The following is a 21,209-nucleotide window of genomic DNA, read 5'->3' as shown; positions in this document are numbered from 1 at the left end:
TCTAGCTAGCTCAAACAACAATAGCAGGGAAGCCACAGCAGCACGGTGGCAGAATGGGTTGTATAACCCCACCCAGAGTTAGGTACTCAAGTGGCTAGCCCACAGGTTCACTGCTATTGTTACTGGAGCTAGCTAGTTCAAAACTAGATTATGTATGTCTCCACTTGCTGCAGTCACACCTCTAATTGCAGTGCAGACGTACCCTCAGGATTACAAAGACTTCTCACTGCTGCAAGGAAGATCGGGTATAGGAGATGCACAAGAAGGTAAAGATGGGCCTTGCACCTAAACCAAAAAGTATGGGGTCCGTTGCAGCATCTGGCATTCGTTAACACTACTCTGAAAAGGCTTGGCAAACACAAGAATGCACAGACTGACAAGGAGATACTGTTGTTCATGTCTCTAGCCATCAGTGCCCTTCACTGAATGCTGTCTTTTGCAGAACAATTTCCCAGACAGGATGTCCCCCATGACTTCCCTCCAGCCGCCAAGAGGACACAATAAAATAGAAACCTGAGTATGACTAAGACAACTCTTGGGCTAACGTGTCTCTACACAACTAGTGCAGTATTCCTGGAAGCACGCAGCAAACTCAGCAGTCAGGGATAAGAGTTTCCACTTGAGAGAAGTTATTAGCAGTTATGGCCAACCGCTTTCAAATCAGCTCTATTGCTGCAAGGAAGGACACACAATCTCAGCATGGGATTTACAGAAGCAAAATCATGAAGGAAGATACTTACTTGTTGAGCCAATGAGAAGAGGTCTTGATGCAGTGCCAGCACGGCCCTGTAGAAGGCACCATCATGGGTGTCCCTTGGGATCATGCAAGTATATTCCTCCATGCTATCCCACTGACCTGAAGAGACATGGACACACTTGCTGATGCCATAGCCCTCTCTGAAACACTGCTAGAACTAGACTCCAGTGTTAAGCACGAGTACAGTGGTTAGATACACAGGGCTATTGGATCCCAGCCAAGAGACTAATTTGGAGTCCAAAAGCACCATGGGAGGTTTCATCTACTGTTCTTTAAAGTAGCTGCCTTGCGATGGCTGAGGGAACTACAGAAAAACCTCACTTATCTGAAATCCCCTATTATCCAGAACTCACTTATATTTCCTCTACCCCCATGTAGCATTTGTATTGAAAAGTTTGAACCAACTTGATGTTCCCCTTTAATATAGATGAAGAGGATTCTATTCCAATGAGTGGCTCAGAGCAGGGCAGGTGGGCACTCATTTACCCTATCCCATAACACAAGAACAAAATAGTTGAAGAAATTAAAAAGGTAACAAATCTAAAAGATTTAAAGGATTTTTTTAATGCACCGTGCAATTAACCCGAGGAACCTGCTACTCCAGGATACTGTTAATCAGCCTAGCAAACTTTTTAATGTATTCATGTATATAAGAATACCATCTATATTAGACTAACAAGGAAAAATTACAAGAGCTATCAGTTCTGCTTCAAGGAATGAACTGATCAGAAGCTATTTCTCCCATTGTGTAATATTACACAAATAGAGATAGATAAGCTGTTGCCAGCGGGGGAGTGAGGTGGGAGGAAGTTTTGTTTCATGGTCTCTGTGTGTATATAATGTCTTCTGCAGTTTCCACGATATGCTATGCATCCGATGAAGTGAGCTGTAGCTCACGAAAGCTCATGCTCAAATAAACTGGTTAGTCTCTAAGGTGCCACAAGTCCTCCTGTTCTTTTTACGAATACAGACTAACACGGCTGTTATTCTGAAACCAGAGATATCACAGGGGTTCTAAGACTTCCTCTGAAGCATCTGGCACCGGTTACAAATAGAGACAGGACACTGGATTAGATGGACCACTAGGCTCTTCCAGGAAGGCAGATTTTTTGTTGAGAGCTAGAGGTGACTGCTTTAGGGGCTCAGCATTAATGAAATGGAGGACCCACTCGTGGCACAATGCTCCATGTGTTTTTCTATACAGGCATCAAGTAGTGCAGTTGCTTCACAGAGATAATTTTTCACTTCTCCCCCAGTGAAAACACCAACATCAAAGCAAGCACTATGGTGATCTGTCTTCAGAAGGGACAACCAACTTCATTTACAGGTTCAGCAAACTGTAATGTGGGTGGTTTTACAAGGCAAGGTTTCATTTTGGTAGGCAAAGTTCTCGTATTCTTTGTGATAAAACAGCTGCAACATAAACATTGGGCTCTTGTGGAGGAAACTTTTTCTGGAAAGTGTGGCTGCACTTTGGTATTTCACAAAAGGGGAAGATTACTCTCATTGGATGGAGCTAGGCAGACAGCAGGCATATGCTATGCAAACTATCCCCACCTCTTTCCACTGACGCATCTCAAACAGGACTTATTTACAGAACTGTTCCACTCAGGGGCTTCTCGTGAGATAACATCCTGTCAAAATAGTTAAGGGATGGATGGCTTTGCAGTTTGTGAACAGAAAAACTAGTAAAATCACATCAAGTTCATTTCATGTACAAATTACATTAGATTTGAAACCTAAGAACATAAGAATGGCCATACTGGGTCAGACCCAGTATCCTGTCTTCTGACAGTGGCCAATGCCAGGTGCCCCAGAGGGAATGAACAGATAATCATCAAGTGATCCATTCCCTGTCACTCATTCCCAGCTTCTGGCAGACAGAGGCTAGGGACACCATCCCTGCCCATCCTGGCTAAGAGCCATTGATGGACCTATCCTCCATGAATTTATCTAGTTCTTTTTTGAACCCTGTTATAGTCAGCAGAGGTCAAACAGTACTATATTAATCCATCTCTTTATTATTATTCGGCCCTCAAAAGGTACCTTTTCATTACCTAAGGGCGCATTGGCAGCTTTTGCATAGAAGGTTACACATTATGGGCTTGAACATTAAATGACCTTTATTATTTCATGTAACCCTATAAATAAGCTTGCTCCCGCTCTATATGTTTTCTCTTATCTTGTGATTCAGACTTCTTAAAAGATGTAAATTACACCCCTGAACTCCCTCCTGAATTGCTGTCTTACACCATCCCCCAAGCACAGCTGGAAGACATACATTACCTAGGCCCCAAGCAGCAGCAGCAGCCATCCTAGCCATCTTGGCTTGAGTTTCGTTATTTACCAGCATCCACTTTTCACAGCATTGCTGATGAAGCTGCCCCCTGGGAGGAATAATTCACAGTTTCAGGTTAGTGAAAACTTCCTCAAAGGGTTTCGCTGTGTCTGACAGCCACCTTCCAAGGTGTCCCTGGTACTGAGGGTTCAAAGAAGTTCTAAATGTCCCTTGTGTTAAGCAGGCGGGTTGTGTTTTCTGGATTTAATCTAATACCCTGTTCTAGGACGGCGCTGCCAGCTCAATTTTTTAAATGTTTAATAGCTTCTAGGGAATAAGAACAATTTCACACCTAGATTTTTTTATTTATTTATTTTTTTTTACAGGCCTAGCCCCATCAATCCTCTTTTACATAGAGGAGAAGAAGTGTGTTTACCACTTCCCTTTTGGCAAGTCCACAGACATAATGTGGTTTGGTCAATGAGGAGTTATTTAGCCTCAGAACAGTTCAAGAACATCTAAACCAAACCAGTGAAAAATTATTTTAAAAACGGAGCTGTCAGTTTCAGCCTAGAACAGGGTATTACATTAAATCCATAATTCATAACCCGCATACTTAAAGCAAGGGACATTTAGCACTTTTTTGGAAACATCAGTAAAAAGGACACCTATGATGAATGGGTTCTGAACAGTTCCTGGCTCCCAGCTTTGTCAAACATTTTGGATACACACACTGTGGGGTCTGCATGCTTCAAAAAGATGAAGCTACACAGTCACAGTTACAGCAAATAAGAATGAGGACTTGTCTCAATGGGTTCTTAAAGGGGACAAGCCAATCTTCACCTCTAGTAGAGAGGACCCTCCAAGATGCTTTCATCAACCTTGAACGTGTTACCTTAGAGACTAACCAATTTATCTGAGCATAAGCTTTTGTGAGCTACGGCTCACTTCATCGGATGCATACTGTGGAAAATACAGAAGATGTTTTTATACTCACAGACCATGAAAAAATGGGTGTTTATCACTACAAAAGGTTTTCTCTCCCCCCACAATAAATAAATTGGTTAGTCTCTAAGGTGCCACAAGTACTTCTTTTCTTTTTGCGAATACAGACTAACACGGCTGTTACTCTGAAACTTGAACGTGGTGTTGATCACATCAATTAATCTGGGTGTTGCAAGTTCAGTATTTCTCAGCCTGGAAAGTCTGTAGCAGCAAAGCAGCTGTTAACTATGAGGGAGACCAACTTGCCTTCTCATTGCTAGTCTCTAGTCCCTGTGAGGAAGATAAATTAGTCAATACAAGAATGGATCAGCTGCCACAGGCAAGACAGTCATACTGACAGCTTAATGGTCCAGGAAAAAACAGCAGCAGCAGTGAATCAGTACCCAATATGAGCTAACACAGAAGCATGGCTCTTGCAGACATAATTATACCAGGAGACAAGTGGCTAGGCCTGCCCTGGCTGCACTTTCAAACGTCCACTGCACAGCATGCTGAGAACAGCAGCATGGTGCAGCACCCATTCCAGAGGAAATGTCAGTTACTGTCAAGCACAAACAAGCAACACAAATAGTTCAACACTACGGCAGAAGACAGACAGCAGGCCAAGTTGACTAAGGCACTAAATTCTCAACCTTGGGATTGACATATTATGGTCAGTGGGAAGGAGGTGGTCACATGACCGTGGCACTATTGGGTTACATGAAATATTTACTTTGTTTGATAGTGACCTAGGTGCGTTTTACCTAGAGAGCGTGCTAACTTCACTCATGGATACGGGAACATTCCTTCTGGGTAACTAGGAGTGCAGTTCTGCAGTGGCATACACGGCCAATCTTATGAAACCAACTCCCTGGATATTCTGCCACAGGAACAAAGTCTGTTTACTTTTTTCTTTGCCATAAGACCATTAACTTCTGCACTGTGACTGCATTCAGATTCAGAACCTCAGTGCTGTCCTGATGCAGGGTTTTGCTTTCGAAGATATAAATGTACAAGCTACAGCTATATTTACATTTCAAATCGTACACAGAGCGAGTCCATTCAATTTCAACATTCCATCTGAGCTCTGGAGTGGGTGTCTATCCTGCAGCAGCTGATTTATCACAAATATCGGACACCAAGAAAGGCGGGAAAATGCTCCCTACTGTGTTTATTTTATTTCAACATCAATAAAAAATAATCAGATTGTTGCTAAGTCCTTAGGCCCCAGCTTGTCCTGCGGATCACCTTGACGTGTATCCCGCAGACAGACGGCTACGATCCCATGTCTAGGTAGGTGATAAGAGGACTATGGAAAGACACGATACATAGTATCCATAGGAAGACTAGCCCTCCAGACTCCTTGGTCTCTTCCCTGCTCCATCTGCTGGAGTCTCTCTAAAGGAAACTGTATCAGGACAAAAAGGATAAAAGCTCCCTCCCTGTTGCAGAAATAGTGTCCTGTTGTTTCCTTCCCAGCAGACCTTGCGAAGTTAAAAGAAATGTAGCTGCAAACTGCATTGTTTAGGAGAAATCTCACTCAGCAGAAGTAGACGTGTATAGCCAGGAAAGAAGATGGGCAATAGGAGCTGTTCTAAATTGTGAACAGGAACACACTATGATTTTATTTACTGTTCTTTAGTAAGGAAATAAAACAAAGCAGTGAGCTATTAATCTCACACAGCCAAATGCAATCACATGATGATGCTGAAATTTCTCTAGACTTTTATCTGACACTAAAAAACTACCAACTGTGGAGGTGTTGCAATTCATAGATATTTAGGTCAGAAGGGACCATTATGATCATCTAGTCTGACCTCCTGCACAACGCAGGCCACAGAATTTCACCCACCACCCCTGCAAAAAACCTCTCACCTATGTCTGTGCTATTGAAGTCCTCAAATTGTGGTTTAAAGACTTCAAGGAGCAGAGAATCTCAAGCAAGTGACCCGTGCCCCATGCTATAGAGGAAGGCGAAAAACCTCCAGGGCCTCTTCCAATCTGCCCTGGAGGAAAATTCCTTCCCAACCCCAAATATGGCGATCAGCTAAACCCTGAGCATTTGGGCAAGATTCATCAGCCATATCTCTGTGCATCTTGCTTCAGGGTAGAAGAGAATCATTTTTGATTCCGGAGAACTAGATCATGGAATGACCTGGCTCTTGCTATTACATCCTCTTCAGGAACACTGTTTCCTCCCACATCTCTCCAGCACTAAAGTCTTCAAATATTGGGTCTCACTTCCCTCCCGCACCCCTCTGCCAAACAGCAACAGTAAGGGGAGAATTACTTAAGCAGCCATGTGAAATGTAACCATAGGACAGAATGGCTGGGATGCCTGCGTATCAATGGGCCGCAGGGCATTTCCTGTGCTGTCAGGACACCCAGTACACATATCGAACATTATCTGGACAGAGGGTTGGTCTCTTGTACATCAGGAAAGGGTTGAATGCAAGTCAGAACACTGGGATTACCTCCCTTCCTGCAGAATATGTCAACAGATACAGGGGTTTATAGCTCCTATAGAAAAACAAAATATTTCAGAAGAAATCTCTCCCAAATGCAGGGAAGCAGATGATTAATCAGAAAGGATGATTTTTACAGGAGGGAGAAATCCCATCAACCCCTGGTGGGAACTGCCTACTCCTTGCAAGGACAAATAAGAGACTGTCCACCAGGAGGCTCCATTCTTCCTGCTGCAAAAACTGAGGACATAGGAGGAGGTAGAAAAATGCTGTTTGGATTTTGGACTTCTCGGCCGCCCAGCACAGTTTCCAGGCAGCTCAGTTTATGCAGCAGTGCAATGACCTCAATGGAGAGGAATCTTCTTCCTGTGTGCCGTCACATGGGTTCCTGTCAGGACTCATCAGCACACAGGCCTAGTGACATGAGAAGCTCAGCAGAGAGGCAGGACGTGCACAGATTTGCTGTGCCTGGAGGCAGAACTGCACACTACAGCGCACAGGGCCTGTCTTCTCTGCTTAGCCTCTTGATTCAAGGTGAGCATGGGGAACACCATAATCTGAAAATTCCAAATCATTAATGGGTCTCTCTCTGGTGGAAACAAACTTCGACGTTGTGATGTATGTGCCAAAGACCTGGACGTAATGTGGTTTCCATCAGCAAATGCCAAAAAAGACAAAAACTAATAAATGCTAAAAACAGTCAAGATAAGAAACTCAGACATCTGCAGCAGACTTGATGAAGTGGGTTTAAAATGAAAGATTTATCTGGCATAATCTCATTCAGATTGTTACCGGGAAGTAGGAAACGTTGTTGACATCTGCATAAAAAGGTCCACACACTCCAGACAGGCATGTGAATAACGTTGAATAGGCGAGTAAAGCTAAATGAGTCATCATGGAAGAGTCACTTTTTGGTGGTAGTTTTGAACCATGCTGCCTAGTTATGTGTTCGCAGAACTCCTCTCTATTAATATTCTTTCTCACTACTACAGGTGGAATAGAACTGATCAGCTGCACGTCCCCTTTCAGGTGGAACTTGGCTAATCAGATGGCTCCATCCGAAAAAAGACTCAGACAGGGATGTCTAACACCTGCAACAAGGTGCTGCCTTGATGTGCAGGGTGAGCAGCAACTTGATATCTTCTAAATGTTAGGAAAGTACAAATAAATGGGAATTCAGGGAAGACATTTTCATCTGACGAGTAGCACGAATGGCATAATTCACCAGGTGAATAGGAAGCAGATTTCAGAAATAACTCGCCATATTTCTGGAGCAAAATGAAACACAGAGAAATAGCAAAACAGGAGGAGGCTGGGTCTGATATCAACTGAAATAGGAAAAGCTGTTTGAGGTCAACAGACTTTTCTGGATGATCCATTCTCAATTCTCTTCTTACCATTCTCCAAGTGCTTCCAGGCAACGCATACGTCCCAGCATCAGCTCAGGATCATCCTTGTTTGTGTCCATCTTCTTGTCATAGGCCACAAGGGCATCCTCCCACTCATGGAGCTTCTCATACCAGGTTGCTTGGATTTCCTGTAGGGTGGCGAAAAATCAGAAGACGCATCAGTGTTTTCTCTCTTTCTCTCTCTCACCTCTCCCCTGCCCTCCCATGACAGCTACCGTAGCTTTTCCTGGAACATGCTATCCACCTGAAATTGAAGAAATCTACACACTGTCTCCCAAAGAGTACTAGCTCTTGTTGATAGTAACCCACAGGCTGTTCAGAAGGTTAGATATTAACCAGTCTTCAGTTTTTAGGTCAACTAATGGGACTCTGGCTGTATGTTAGTCTTTACTCTCTTTACCTGTGCTGTTAGTTTAATAGCATTCAAGGACTTAGATCAGTGATACTCAGACTGTGGCTCGTGAGCTGCAAGTGAGTCTTTAATTTGTTTCCTGTGGCTCTTTGCAGCACATGATATTAGAATACCGTGTGATTTAATTATTAACGAATCTAAGTTACTAAACAATCAGGATGCTTTTACTATGTTATTACCCAATTAAGTTATCAACTTGCATTAAGTTATTAACTTATTTGCTGTGAGAACTAAATATTGCCATCATACTGTTTAAATATGAATAGTACTATAGTAAATGAGACAATGAATTCACATGACTGTGGCTCTTTTGGGTAATGCTGATTGTTAATCTGGCTCCTGAACCACTGAGGTCTGAGTATCACTGACTCAGATGCATGGATATACAGGAGAGTTTCCATGTCCCAGATAGTTGGACTGAACCTATTTTGCATACATAAATTATTGAAATTACATGCCATTATGTTTATTGTGGTTGGTAAATTGAGATCAAATTTCTTACTTGCTGGGCAAAGGGGAAAGGCAAGAAGTGCAGGTATTGAATATATACACATCAGCAGCAGTACCAGGTAACTAAGAATTTTGCATACACAGGAACTCACTATGATGTCTGCACATCCATCATCTCAGCATGGCTAGTTCAGATTTGCTACCAGTTCCAGGAGGAACCGGATACAGGATATTTATCCACAGGGATCTAAATAGGCATGTCTATGGGTGGTTAAAGTGCTTATAGAGAATTCCTAACAAGACCACCAAAGACATTCAGTCTCTGGTTTGCAAGTTCCAACCTAAAATGTTTCCTCTGCCCTTAAAGATTCAAGCTTGCTAATTCTCATGGAAGTTGAATTAGTTGTTTGTCCAGCTCTGCTCGTTACACCCAGCCTTTTGTCCATATTGAATATCAGCACAAACTCTGCTATGACAGATGGAAGCTCACTTTGTGCTAGTGAGAAAGCTGTAATCCTGTATACCTGACAAACCTGCAAGACAGGAGCTAAATGCATTCGGTATGTCAGTGGGATGAATTCCAGATTTTCTTCCCACTGATTTCTACTGAAATACTAATATGAATAGTTTGGGGAGTGGGCAGAGGGGAAGCAGAAATTCCACATGGATGAATTTAAGCAAGAGGAGCAGCACTGTAACCAAGAATGAAGCAGCTAACCACAAAATCTACAACTGTGCAGAATGCAGCTGGGTTGGTGCTGGGCCGTTTCGCAGCAGCGGAAGATTCTTGAGCGATGGTCTGGTCTAACCCCTACCCTTAAGGAGAAAGACTGTGGTTTGCTACACAGGCTGTAGAAACAAACCAACTGCTGAGCGTTATCTACTGCACAAACCTTTCTTCAACCTCTTGTTTCTTTATGGATTTTAATTTTCAGGAAATAAAAGTCTGCTTTGAATTCCTTGAGATTTTTTCCACACCGGATTCCCTGCCAATGTTCTTTTCTGCTCAGCCCTTGGCAGCTCTTGCTCTGGCATACGCCAAAAATGGATTTTTTTTTACATCCATGTGGGCTGTGGGTAGGATAAACTAGACACTGCACTTCAGTGCCCTCCACGTGAGACACTAAGGCCTGTGCCTTGCCCTAGTTCGCTGTGGGTCTCCAGCTCGCAACCAACTGCTTTAAAACCCATTAAAGAGCAAGAGGGAACCTTTTCTCTAGATTTATATGTTTAAAGAGAGCTCATCTGAAATGTCCTCTTCACTTCTTCCCACCCCTAATCTTGAGCACTCAGGCCCACCCATTCTTTCTAGAAATTTAAGTTACAAGGACATAACAGAATGAGGCAACCTGGGGCTCTGCTCCCTCCACAAAGCAGATACTTCAGGAAGCAACAACAGCTGTCGGGACATTCTAAAATCAGTTCTCCTCCAACACTGGGCCCCTTTTCCTATCTAGGGCGAAACTTTACATAGTGCCTCCAAAAGAGTTCGACCTGAATCAATCCCATCACTGCTGTGCTTACACCTGACCTGTATCCCCATTCCCAATGGTCCCCACTAGAGGAGTCTATTTAAAAGGAGAACATTGTCCATTGCATTTCTGCTGCCGCCTCCCCTTTTGTGAAGAAAGTTGCCTTTCAGACTTCTTCCTCTGTACCAGATCAGAATGGGTGGAGGGGAGATTCCTGAATGTAAGTGAAGAGGAGAGAGTGTGTGTGTCAGTCAAACTGACTGACTGATTGAGCTGCCATTTTGAAGGGCCATTACCAAGATGCACCAGCTATTGGGTAAGCTCTTGTGCTCACTTGGGTGAGGGGAGGGTTAGAGGTACAACCCTTATTAAAATCTATCTAGGTACATATGTTGCCCTGTCACTGCAGTAGCTGAGTGCCTACCAAAAATGTAACAACAGGAACAACAATATATCTATCTCCATTCTGTCAAAGGAACAGACATCCAAATAAAATGGCTTGTCACTCAGAGTTCCTGAACACCTACAATTCCCACAGATGTCAATGGCAGCTACAGGAGGTGGGCTCTTCTAAAAGACAGGTCACTTATGTAGGTGCCTAAGTGTGGATTTAAGTGCCTAATTTTAGGCACACAAGTTTGACAACTTTGGCTTTAGCCCCCACCCTGTAGGTTAGCAGTCTTCCATTTAGCCATTAGATCAAGCCCACCTACAGAGACTTGGGGGATTAGTTCAGATGGGGGCTTCCCCTGCTGCCTTTGCCTGGGTAAGTACTTCCATTGGAACCTGGTCAGGCAGCTGAGCCCAAAGCACCTGTACCCACAAGCATCACCTGAATCACCCATACTTCCATAGCTGTGAAAAAACTTGGAACACTGTAAATGCAGCTAGGAGAGTGAATCCCTTCTCTGTGGGATGTGCATACTCCCACCGTTCTCCTTTTTATGAGGAGCATTAAAAACAAACAAACAAACGAGCCAGAATAGGCCAGGATTTCTGTCTAAGAGCTTCACAGTAAGATTGTACTGCACTAATTCAGTACACTAGACAGCAGTTGACTCTCCTTTCCTTTCCCTCTGTGCTGGACAATCATGTCTGCAGTCAACCACAGACCTGGCAGATATCCTCTGTTTTCTACTTCATCACTTCTGGCATTTCATTAAAACGTGTCAGGACAAGCAGAGAGAGAGAGAACCTCAGGCTACTCTTCAGAGGCTTATTATGCTTTAATGCAAAACCCATGAGAGTTCTCCTGCCCACACACCCTCCTCAGCAACTAAAGAGTGAGCGGCATCATTCAGAGTAGTCACGACAGGCGAGACTTTATGTTGGTTACAAAACATGTGAAAAGTGAATGTTATGCTTTTATAATAGCACCCTTCATTCAAACAGTGATTTTCTTACAGGGAAGCAGCCAAGGAAATTCTCCCTGTAAACATTCCCTAGTTCCCAGCTACAAGTAGGTTTCCTGCCTAACCTTCCTGTTTGTTATAATTTTCTGGAGCTTGCCTTATCCTTTGATAATATATTACGATTGTGTTCTTTACCTTGGTCTGGAGCTTTGAGACTTACACATGGCTTCTCTTGCTCCAGGAATTTCACAGATTCATAGAATTTAAGGCCAGCGATCATCTAGTCTGACTTCCTGTATAATACAGGCCATTCAGTTTCACCCAGGTGCCCTTGTACTGAGCCCAATCATTGTCACAAACATACTGCTACAGTTCCAAAGTGCTTGGCACATTATAAGAAGGTTTTAACAGAACGGTATCACTTCACCTGCCACTGAAATATAGCCGCCTTTGGAGCGGAACACAGCAGCTGATTAACAAGGTGTGGCAACACTAGATGAGTATTTAGTACAGGGAGCGACCTGAAATTGCACATTGAAGGAGTCACATTTACAGGGACATGAGCTAAAGGTATTTCACAGTGAAGAGCAGAAATATGACAGAATGGGTATATGCCCACAGGGGAAACACTGAAAACATCGAGACGCTTTGGAACAGGACTATCCAAGCATCTAGACAGAGACTCACCAGCTCCCCAAAGTGCTTCATGGCATACTCAAGGACCCCAGCAGCTGCCTCGGGCTGCTGCAGCTTATTGTTAATGCTAGAAAGGAAAAGGAGAGAAAAAGGACATTTAGCATAGTCACTGATGTTTGGGGACCAGCACAAAATTCTCCCCAACTTTGAGAACAAATTGTGTCAGTTACAACTGCTAATGGAACACCTTCCCCGCCTTTTTTAATTCAAAAGCTTCTTGAGTTGCTGAAAATAACAGGTATTGGACTGTGTAAGAGACACATTAACACCACATACACAAGCCAGACAATAGGTACAGCACAAACAATATACACAGTCTCAAGGTCCCTTACACAAGTGGCAATTGCATAACACTGCTAATTCTAAAAAGCAGCCTACATAGAGGGGAGGAGGACAGTTGGCAACTGTTCATGAGCTAACATTTTCTCTTCTCCTCTTGAAGTACATCCTCTCAAGACACAGAAATCCATATAGCTCCATAGAATTCAGACTCTTTGCTCAGCGCCTAAACCACACAATGGGGCTGCACTGACTGAGAATGGCTGCAATAATTCCATCACTCCCTCCTTTCTCTGCAAAAGTTCCATTCTCTCGCTTCTCCATGCAAGAGGAATCCCACACAAGCTCACAACTCGTAGGCTGAGACCCTATCTCCCACTCCAGCAGCAGGCCTGGAGGAGAGGAGACTAACTGCTCCTCTTCCTCAAGTGAGAATGGAAGCTGAATCATCAACTCATGACCCTAGGACTTCCCCATCACCTAGGAGCTTAAGACTGGTCCTGGATTGCAGAGCTCTGAATTGCACTGATTACATGCAAGGTATTGGCAGTTCTCAGCAGGCCAGATGGCACCTATGAACCCCACTGAATAAGATTGTGACTTGCAGGTTTAAGTCTTCATGGCTGCCTTCACTAGAACCATTTGTGGAACTGTCACACAATTAACAATGAGCCACTGTTTTGGCTTTTAAATGTCAAGAGATTGTAATGAGCAATGTTTTAAAAATTTATTTTGACATTTTTAATGAATTTCTCTGTAATGGATATGAGGCCTGACTAAAATAGGCAAAATTAGCTAAAAACAAATGGACAGGAAATACCTAGAGTGTCATATGGCACAACCTGAAAACATGCTGATGACCTCTGGGATGGCTGGTGTGCACAAGAGCTTACTGTAGGGGGTTTATCAGAGGACATCTCAGTGAGGGCTCTTTTAGCTGTAACTGTGCGTTTGTGGTTGTAACTAACCTTCTGGATTCAGTGTAGGAAAAGAACCAGATCACAGGAACCCCACATTATTGCATACCTTCTTGCATTTTCAAATTACAGTTAGAGACTCCCAGAAGCATGTGTGTTCCCCAGCAGCGTTGGTAATACCAGAGTGTAACTGACTATAACCACATGGCGATTGTGCCATAAAATGTATTGCAATAAAATTGGAGTTAGCAGATTATAGCAACCGCAGGGAGGAGGGAGGGGTGGGGAAGACAGATTTTCCAATATCTGTTGCTGCCTATATTCAGAATCGGGAAGTGTATTTAAAATGACTTGTCCTCCCACATTGTCCAAGATAACTGCTCACATTTTAAATTCTGGTGCTGGTAGCTTTTTAGCTACCGATTGCCCAATTTCCCATGGTAGAGAAAGTTGACTGAAGCGGGAAACAAAAGGAAAGCCTGCAGAGACCGAAAGCCAGTGCTAGTGCTCACAGCTGCCACCTCCATGTGGGACGCTGGACGAAGACACAGCTGCTCAGCTGCAGTGTTTTCACTAATGGCGAAACTCAACCAAACCCCTATTCAATGAGCAAGGGAAGACAGAAGCACAAGGAATATAGTTGTGTGCATTTTTCACATAACAAATGCATTTGCAAATCAATGTGGCCTTGGCTTGGTGTTGCAAGGCTAGGATATCACTGAGTGCATGTGATTACAAATACATCTGTGGAGGAAAAGCCTGCTCCATCTGTAAAGAATCAGTGTTATGAATGCTGGAAAGGACACTTCTGGTTTTTTGCTTCATTTAGTTCCCAGACCACCAGTTTTTCCCTCTGTTGCCACTAGATTTAGGGATTCAAATGAGATTTAGCGTAGTGACCAGCAAGAGACTTAAGCACAACTCATGTTTCTGCTTGCATATTCCATTTCTTCATTTTAATTTCCTCTGATTCACTCTGTCTTAAGCTAGGACTTTCTCTCTGGCCCTTTTCCTCTGATCCTCCTCCACATATGCAAGACCCTTGTGCCATCAAGCACCAGCTGCAGACATTCAGAGCTCCCGAGTGATTGCTGACTTTAAAAAACAAAACAAAACAAAAAAACCCAGGACCACCAACCCCTTTGAAGAACTGGATTAGCAATATGTACCAAAGAATAATCTGCTCCATAGGAACAGAGAAGAAATAATTTTATCATGTATGCACCCTTATGGGTTTTGGAGCTAGCCTGTCAAATAGGCTCGTGCCGTTGCAAATACGCCCACCCTATTTTCAACTCCATGGCTTCTGTAAGCCCTTGTCTGTCTTTTCATTCACAGACTTTCAAAAGTATGAACCAGCCTTCACTAAGGAGGCTGCCACTACAGAGCGCAACGATACTGTAGGAGCAGTATGATTGCACCATATAACAGAGCAGCATCGTGTCTGTATTCTGATGGCCACTGGACCAGGGCAACCAAAGCTGCTCATGAGCCTGGCTCTCCAGCCTAGCATGGTGCCCTTTGAAATGTTTCTATTATGTTGATTTTATAAGCTTGCAGACAGAGGGCTCAGTCAGCGCATGGGCTTTTGGTGCTCACACGGTGTGCGCCTTTGCTTAAACTCCCGTCAGAAGGAATTCATGTTTTATGGAACTCCCGGGATTTTATGAAGCCCATTTTATGAATGGTCTCTGGATCACTACTCTTTTCTTATTAATGTGGGAGATCTTATAAAGTGCAAATCATTCAAAGCAAAGGCCCAACAGCTGAGCGTTTTACAGAACACAACCCAGACCAACATTAATTCCAGCCCATGGTTGGAATGGCAGACGCATAATGTAAGAAAACCATAGAAGCCAAGAGCAAAAGAAAGACAGACCTACTAAAAGGTTCTACACGTTCTTCTCTGTTCAGACACATGGGCAACAGGCAGCATTCAGAAATGCACCCACCACCCATTACCCACAAAACAGAGCCAGGCACCTCTTCCCACTTAAAAGGCTTTCTGAGTCAGTGAGGGGACAGAGAAACTAAGAGACAGGTAATAGGCCCAGCAGTGCGTGAGCAAAGACACCTGCAGAAGAAAAGAGACATGTTTCCAACTAAATGGATTTTTCTTCCACGGAAATGTCTATTTCTGTCCTTCATGAAACAGTAAATTCCCCAAAAGGATGTGATTTAGAACAGCACTGCAGGGCAGAACAGGCATTTATAGGACAGCCTAGTACAAGACAAAAAAAAAAAAAAATCGCTGTCTGTGGAAGATAAAGAAAAATAATCCCATGCAGGGGGACGAGGGCAAGAAGAAATGGAAAGGGACATCCATTTTTCAATGGGTGGGTGTTACATACAGAGAAGTGGAAAAGCCATAATCTGTTTCCAGACACTAGTTCCCATAGCAGTGGTTCTCTTGCAAGCCAACGAAGCTGCAAAGTCTCAGCATTCAGCGAGATCAGGCTTGGGGAGAAGAACATAATACCTACATTGAGCATAATTTACATTCAAGCTTCCTCCAGCCCTCTCACTTAAACACTACAGTAAACAAGCTAGTTAATGCAAAACTGCCTTAGACCTTCCATGTGTGTGGCAAGAACAGCACTGGCCCTAAATAAGCCAAGCCAGTGACCACTTGGAGTCTCTTCTCTTCTGGAGCCCTATTATCCACAGTCTGCAACTCAGGGGCAGTCCTTCCTTCTCTGGCTGTGGGATTAGAAGGAAAAGCAACTCCACTGACATCTGTCTTGAGGATGGACTGGGGCCCTAGGCTTGCCACAAATCATAAATTGTACCGATGGCACATCATCACATCGAACTAAAGGGGAAGAAAAAAAAACAACCCGAGTAGGAGATTCTGGTCATTCAACTGACAGCTAATCCTGGCAGCTAGAATTCTTCATGCTTAAACCTTTACCAGCAAACCCTCATCTCACCAACATGGTCACTGAACTTCCATAATGGAGGTGGTTGGAAATGACTAAAATTGCCAATTCAGAGTAAAGATGGCTCCAAGTAGTACAATGTCATACATATTTATGCAGTGCTTTTAAAGTCAGTGTCTAAGCCCCTTAGAAGCATTAATTCTTACCACGTACCACCAGGAACCGAGGTGGCATGTCTATTTTACAGATCAGGAAATCGAGGTACAGACACAGCACATTTTTAAATGCATCTTTCTAAATAAAGTCCCCATAAATATGCATTTTAGAAGACACGAGTTGTACAGTAACCCGAGCATAATGAAAGTGGGAAGCTACATTTTCTTTTGTCTCTTTTACCAACAGAAGAACTAATTTCAAAGACCAAAGCCATCGCCAGCCTCTCTCAGTGCTCCATGCCTCTCCCACTAATGATTGGTTTTTTTCCCTTCAATTACAACACCCCATAAAATACAGACGTATAATGAGAATACCAAGAGAGCCTTCAGCTGAAGTGGCATTGTTCACACTAGCTGAGCTAAGGAGGCATGGGGTGACAAAAATGTTTCAGTAGCCTTCTTAGTGGTATAATAATTTTATTATTGAAATTTCTTTTGTGGGGAAATTTCTTTTGTGGCTAAACCACCAGGCTCAGAGTCTGGAGGTCTGGGTTCCAGCTCTGCTTTTCCTGGATTCATCTATAATCCTGGACCCTACATAATCTAGCCCTGGTCTTTTTGCCACTGAAATCAAACCAGTGCATCTATTTTGTAGATAAATGCTGCCAGAGAAGTCCACAATCAAAACACAGGTCCCCCTGCAGTCAGATCAGATGAGCTGCTTTCTTGTATATTATTGGAGTCCAGGTGTTCTCAATGGCTCTTCAGTAGTTAATATCCACGTCTTCCCAGGTCTATGTACAATTTAGAGTTTCATGGTCCATGCATGAAGCCTACTTACATCACAACCCTTAATCTGCATCATGTATATCATGTTTCCTACACAATGAGAACTCTGTGCACCATATGGAGCACACAGAACCCATCTACAAGGATACCTTGGACTCTCTACAGCCAGGTCAGACTGTTCATGTCACAGTCTAGCCTTGTAATGCTGACTCAGGAACACTACAAGAGCCGTGAAAAAGACAGGGCCTGGAATGTTTCGTGCCGTTGCATACTTGAGATAGGAAGAACCCCTTTCCTAATCCCCACATTTCCAAAACACCATTAATGGGCACCAGAGAGAAATAGGTGCAAGCTTAATTCATGCTGCTCTACAGAGACCCAGCTCTGTGTCAGAGAGGTAACAAATAGCGGTGCTTTATCCCCTGCCCTAGCACAGGAGAAAACCAGAAAACCAGCAGGCTGGCTCCTGGGTTTTTTTTTTTTTTAAAATCCTCTACAAAGCAATCTCCTGTGGGGCTTCTGGATGCTCAAATGGTCCAAGACCCTCCCTTCCTGCTACAGTGATTTGAAAGGGAAACATTGCAACGTAAAGCACTTGAGACAGACATTTTGGTACCATGAATGAGATTGTCACCCACAACTTGTCCCTTATCAATTTAAGTCAGTGCAAGGCAAGGGACGGGAGATATAATCCTATACTTAAACAATTCAGAGACGCACAAATAGCTGGGAAAGGACTCCTGGGTTCTTTTCTTGACAGTCATCGACTTCCACTATGGCCTAGGGCAAGTCAGAATGTGTCAGTTAAGCTATCTGTAAAAATTGAGATCCTGAGACTTAATCTGCCACACTGTTGTGTCATCAGGCTTATTGAATTAATGGCTGTGATATGCTCTGGGTGCTTTGCAAAAAGACACCAGCAGAACTGTGAAATATTAGTGTAACGTTGTCATGGGCTCCTGATTTAGTTCTCTCACCCTGAACTCTTTCCAGCCTGGTTAAATTAGCCCAAGCTTCCGCAATACATTTCAGATATCTAAGGAGCACACCAGATGGAGTAAAAGGTATGCCGGCCTAGTGAAGATGAGCTCAAAATGCACTGAGCTGAATCAGACACTATTGGGCTCCGTATGCACAGCTGACCACACTTCCCAGAGTTCGTCACCAAGACAGGCCAGGTTAGGCATACACCCACGTCTCAGTAGGGACAATCAAAGAACATACAGCCTCCACACTTCCCAAGCAGGAGCTAGTCAGTGCTGCATCATAAAAGTGATAAATTTCTGCCACATTTCATAGCCTGATGATTTAGAGAGCCATTGGCAGACACATCACTCCCAGCACGTAAGACAGTTAATTACTTCCAACTTTATCTTTCTTGTCAACGCTTGCTGACAAATTGGCCATTATCTTTTATTCTTTAGCAATTAGCATAGCTCCTTCGTTGACAGCGCTTGGTACGTTTTTTTTTTTTTTCTGTGCACGCTTCCCCTTTGCTGTCCACAGTAGAATGAAATGTTCTGCATTCCAGACAAGCCTTAACAAGGCACAATTTGCTCTTAGCTTGAGAGGTGGGGGAGGGAGGGAGGGAGGGAGGAAAGACCTTGTTTTAGAAGTGATAAAAATTCTGGCCCAGGTACTAAACAAGGGCTAAAATGGGTGGTCTTTAAAAACAAAGCTGTCAGTCAACCCAAATTACTCCTTTCTATTCATCCTTCAGGGAGGTTCTGGAATGCACTGTGGAAGGTGCTCAGGCCTGCGAGTCTATATTGGAGGTTCACTTGGCAGGAAGAAATAGAGAGGCAACCCCACGGGTCCTTCTCCCACAACTGCCCAGATGTAGACCATCCCCCCCCCTCCCCAGGTGAGACCTTCCTATGGACACTAGTACAGGATGAAGTTCTAACTGAAAGGGCTTTAAGAGTGAACACTCTCAGTGCAGAATCCAGATTACTGGCATGTGCAGCCCAGGAGCATTAGCAGTGAAATAAAAACACAAAGCCTATTAAAACTAGAGGTTCATACGTGGAGAGTTTCTATGTGCTCTCTCTTTTTGTTATCCAATGCAGAAGAGAGGGGTTTCTTAAATTTAAGAGGTGATCTCTCCTCCTCAGCCTCCAAAAAAGGAAATATTTCATTATTTGTTTGGTTTTTTTAATCAAGCATTTTCTCCTATAAGAATTAGTGCGATGAGAATTCCTTAAATCCAACCTGTGTGCTCAGTTGGCAAAAGCTACTAACCAAAATGTTTTCTTTACTAGAGCAGCAGACGATATTCTCGTTATTTGTAATGACACCTGTTGTCACAGGACCTGGCCATCTTACATTTATTCAAAAACAAAGACAGACCCAATTCTGATTATTTTGGATGAACAAGCAGGAAAATAAGACAGAGGAATGAATGGTTCAGTTTTCAAAAATACCTTCAACTATTAGCCATTTGGGAAGGAAAAAAGTCAAAAATATCTTTTAATTTTATTTTTATTTGAATGATTCACAGGAGAACAAAACAGGAACTCAGAGGTGTACTAAGTACAAATCAATTCTGGGCATTAAATAAAAGAGTCAAATATTACTTTGTAACATGTCCTTGGAATAATCCCAAAAGAGGAGCCTAGCTCAGATGTCATTTATATGACTATATGACTATAGTGCCCAGAAGACCCAACCAGGATTAAAGTTCTGTAGTGCTAGGTGACGTAGATACAGTCCCTACCCCAAAGAGATACTGACAGGCAACAAAAGAGCAGGGGAAAGGGAGGCAGTCAAATAGATATACAATTTTTATATACAAATAAATACGATCGGTATGAAATTACATCCTCTCTCAAAATATCTACTTCCCCATTGGACTCTCGGCCTAGCCAGCATAGGTTTGCTCATATCTTGTAGGAATTAAAACAGAAGTGGGTCTTTGGCAGGGACCCACTTGCCAAGCATGCATTGGTAGGGCCCTAGCAAATTCATGGTTCATTATGGTCAATATCACAGCCATAGGATTTGAAAATTGGTAAATTTCACATTTTCAGACGTTTACATCTGAAATTTCACAGTGTTGTAACCGTGGGGGTCCCGACCCAAAAGGAGATGGGGGAGGGGTGTCGCAAACCTGTTGTAGTGAGGCAATGGGATTGCCACCCTCAGAGCTGGACAGAGTGGGGAAGAAGGGGTGTGGATCTATCTGAAGCCAGGAGAGATACCCAAGAGCAGCCCTGCAGGTAAAGAGCAGTCTTGTCCTGCCCCAGCCCTGCCCAGACTAGCAGCTAGGAGCTCCCTTTGCTGGGGTGCTCCCAGCAGCACAAGGAAGATCGGATCCAACTCCACAAGCCTCCCCCATCTGCAGGAACCGCTGGCGCTGCTGCCCAGTCCCAGAGCATCCTGCAGCAGGGGGAGGCACCCGGAGGTGGGTGTGGTCCCCCGCCCCCAATGGCTGTGCAGGGGATGGACAAGTCCTGTACCTCCCCAGCCCAGCTAGAGGTAGGAGCCCCTTTGCTGAGGGACTCTTAGGGACAAGGGGACATTGGATTTCATGGGGAAGGGCTTATTTCATGGTCCGTGATGAGTTTTTCACAGCCGTGAAATTGGTAGGGCACTGGACAGAACAAATGTCCATAGCCTAGTGGGGAAGCTGGGCTGTATTGCTGGTGATGTGGGCTTCACCCAGAGCTGCAGTCTGGCTCTTTGGATACAGCGTCTCTTGGGAATAAAGTGGCCTCTGCACTGTTGTCTGGCAGTATCACAAAGGGAGGACAATGCTGCACTGAAGGAAAAACAGGAAGAGAACCAGGAGAGGACTGAGTCACAAAACCTAAGGGAGGACAGAATCTTAAAGCAGGTGTCACTGAGCATCAAAAGGAGCAGAGTGCTCAAGAAAGTTGAGCATATAGTAAAGGTCCTGAGACTTACCCAGGAAAA

The 21,209-nt window shown here is 43.7% G+C and overlaps 1 protein-coding gene across 5 annotated transcripts in view; it reads right to left on the bottom strand.

Annotated features, from left to right (window-relative positions):
* Window positions 1–21,209, bottom strand: part of MTOR (mechanistic target of rapamycin kinase) — a 103,351-nt gene that overhangs the window by 29,325 nt on the left and 52,817 nt on the right. For all 5 annotated transcript variants that reach the window (XM_027826700.3, XM_037881194.2, XM_043531669.1 and 2 more), the window contains 4 exons: window positions 12,267–12,342; window positions 7,882–8,021; window positions 3,044–3,144; window positions 741–856 (listed from right to left, as the gene is read on the bottom strand). In XM_027826700.3, the coding sequence (XP_027682501.2) occupies window positions 741–856; window positions 3,044–3,144; window positions 7,882–8,021; window positions 12,267–12,342 (433 nt within the window). The remainder of the gene's footprint in view (window positions 1–740; window positions 857–3,043; window positions 3,145–7,881; window positions 8,022–12,266; window positions 12,343–21,209) is intronic.

This window comes from Chelonia mydas, chromosome 18 (assembly GCF_015237465.2).
Source record: "Chelonia mydas isolate rCheMyd1 chromosome 18, rCheMyd1.pri.v2, whole genome shotgun sequence".
In the NCBI taxonomy this organism is placed as follows: domain Eukaryota; kingdom Metazoa; phylum Chordata; order Testudines; family Cheloniidae; genus Chelonia; species Chelonia mydas.
This window is presented reverse-complemented; position numbering and strand designations above follow the sequence as displayed.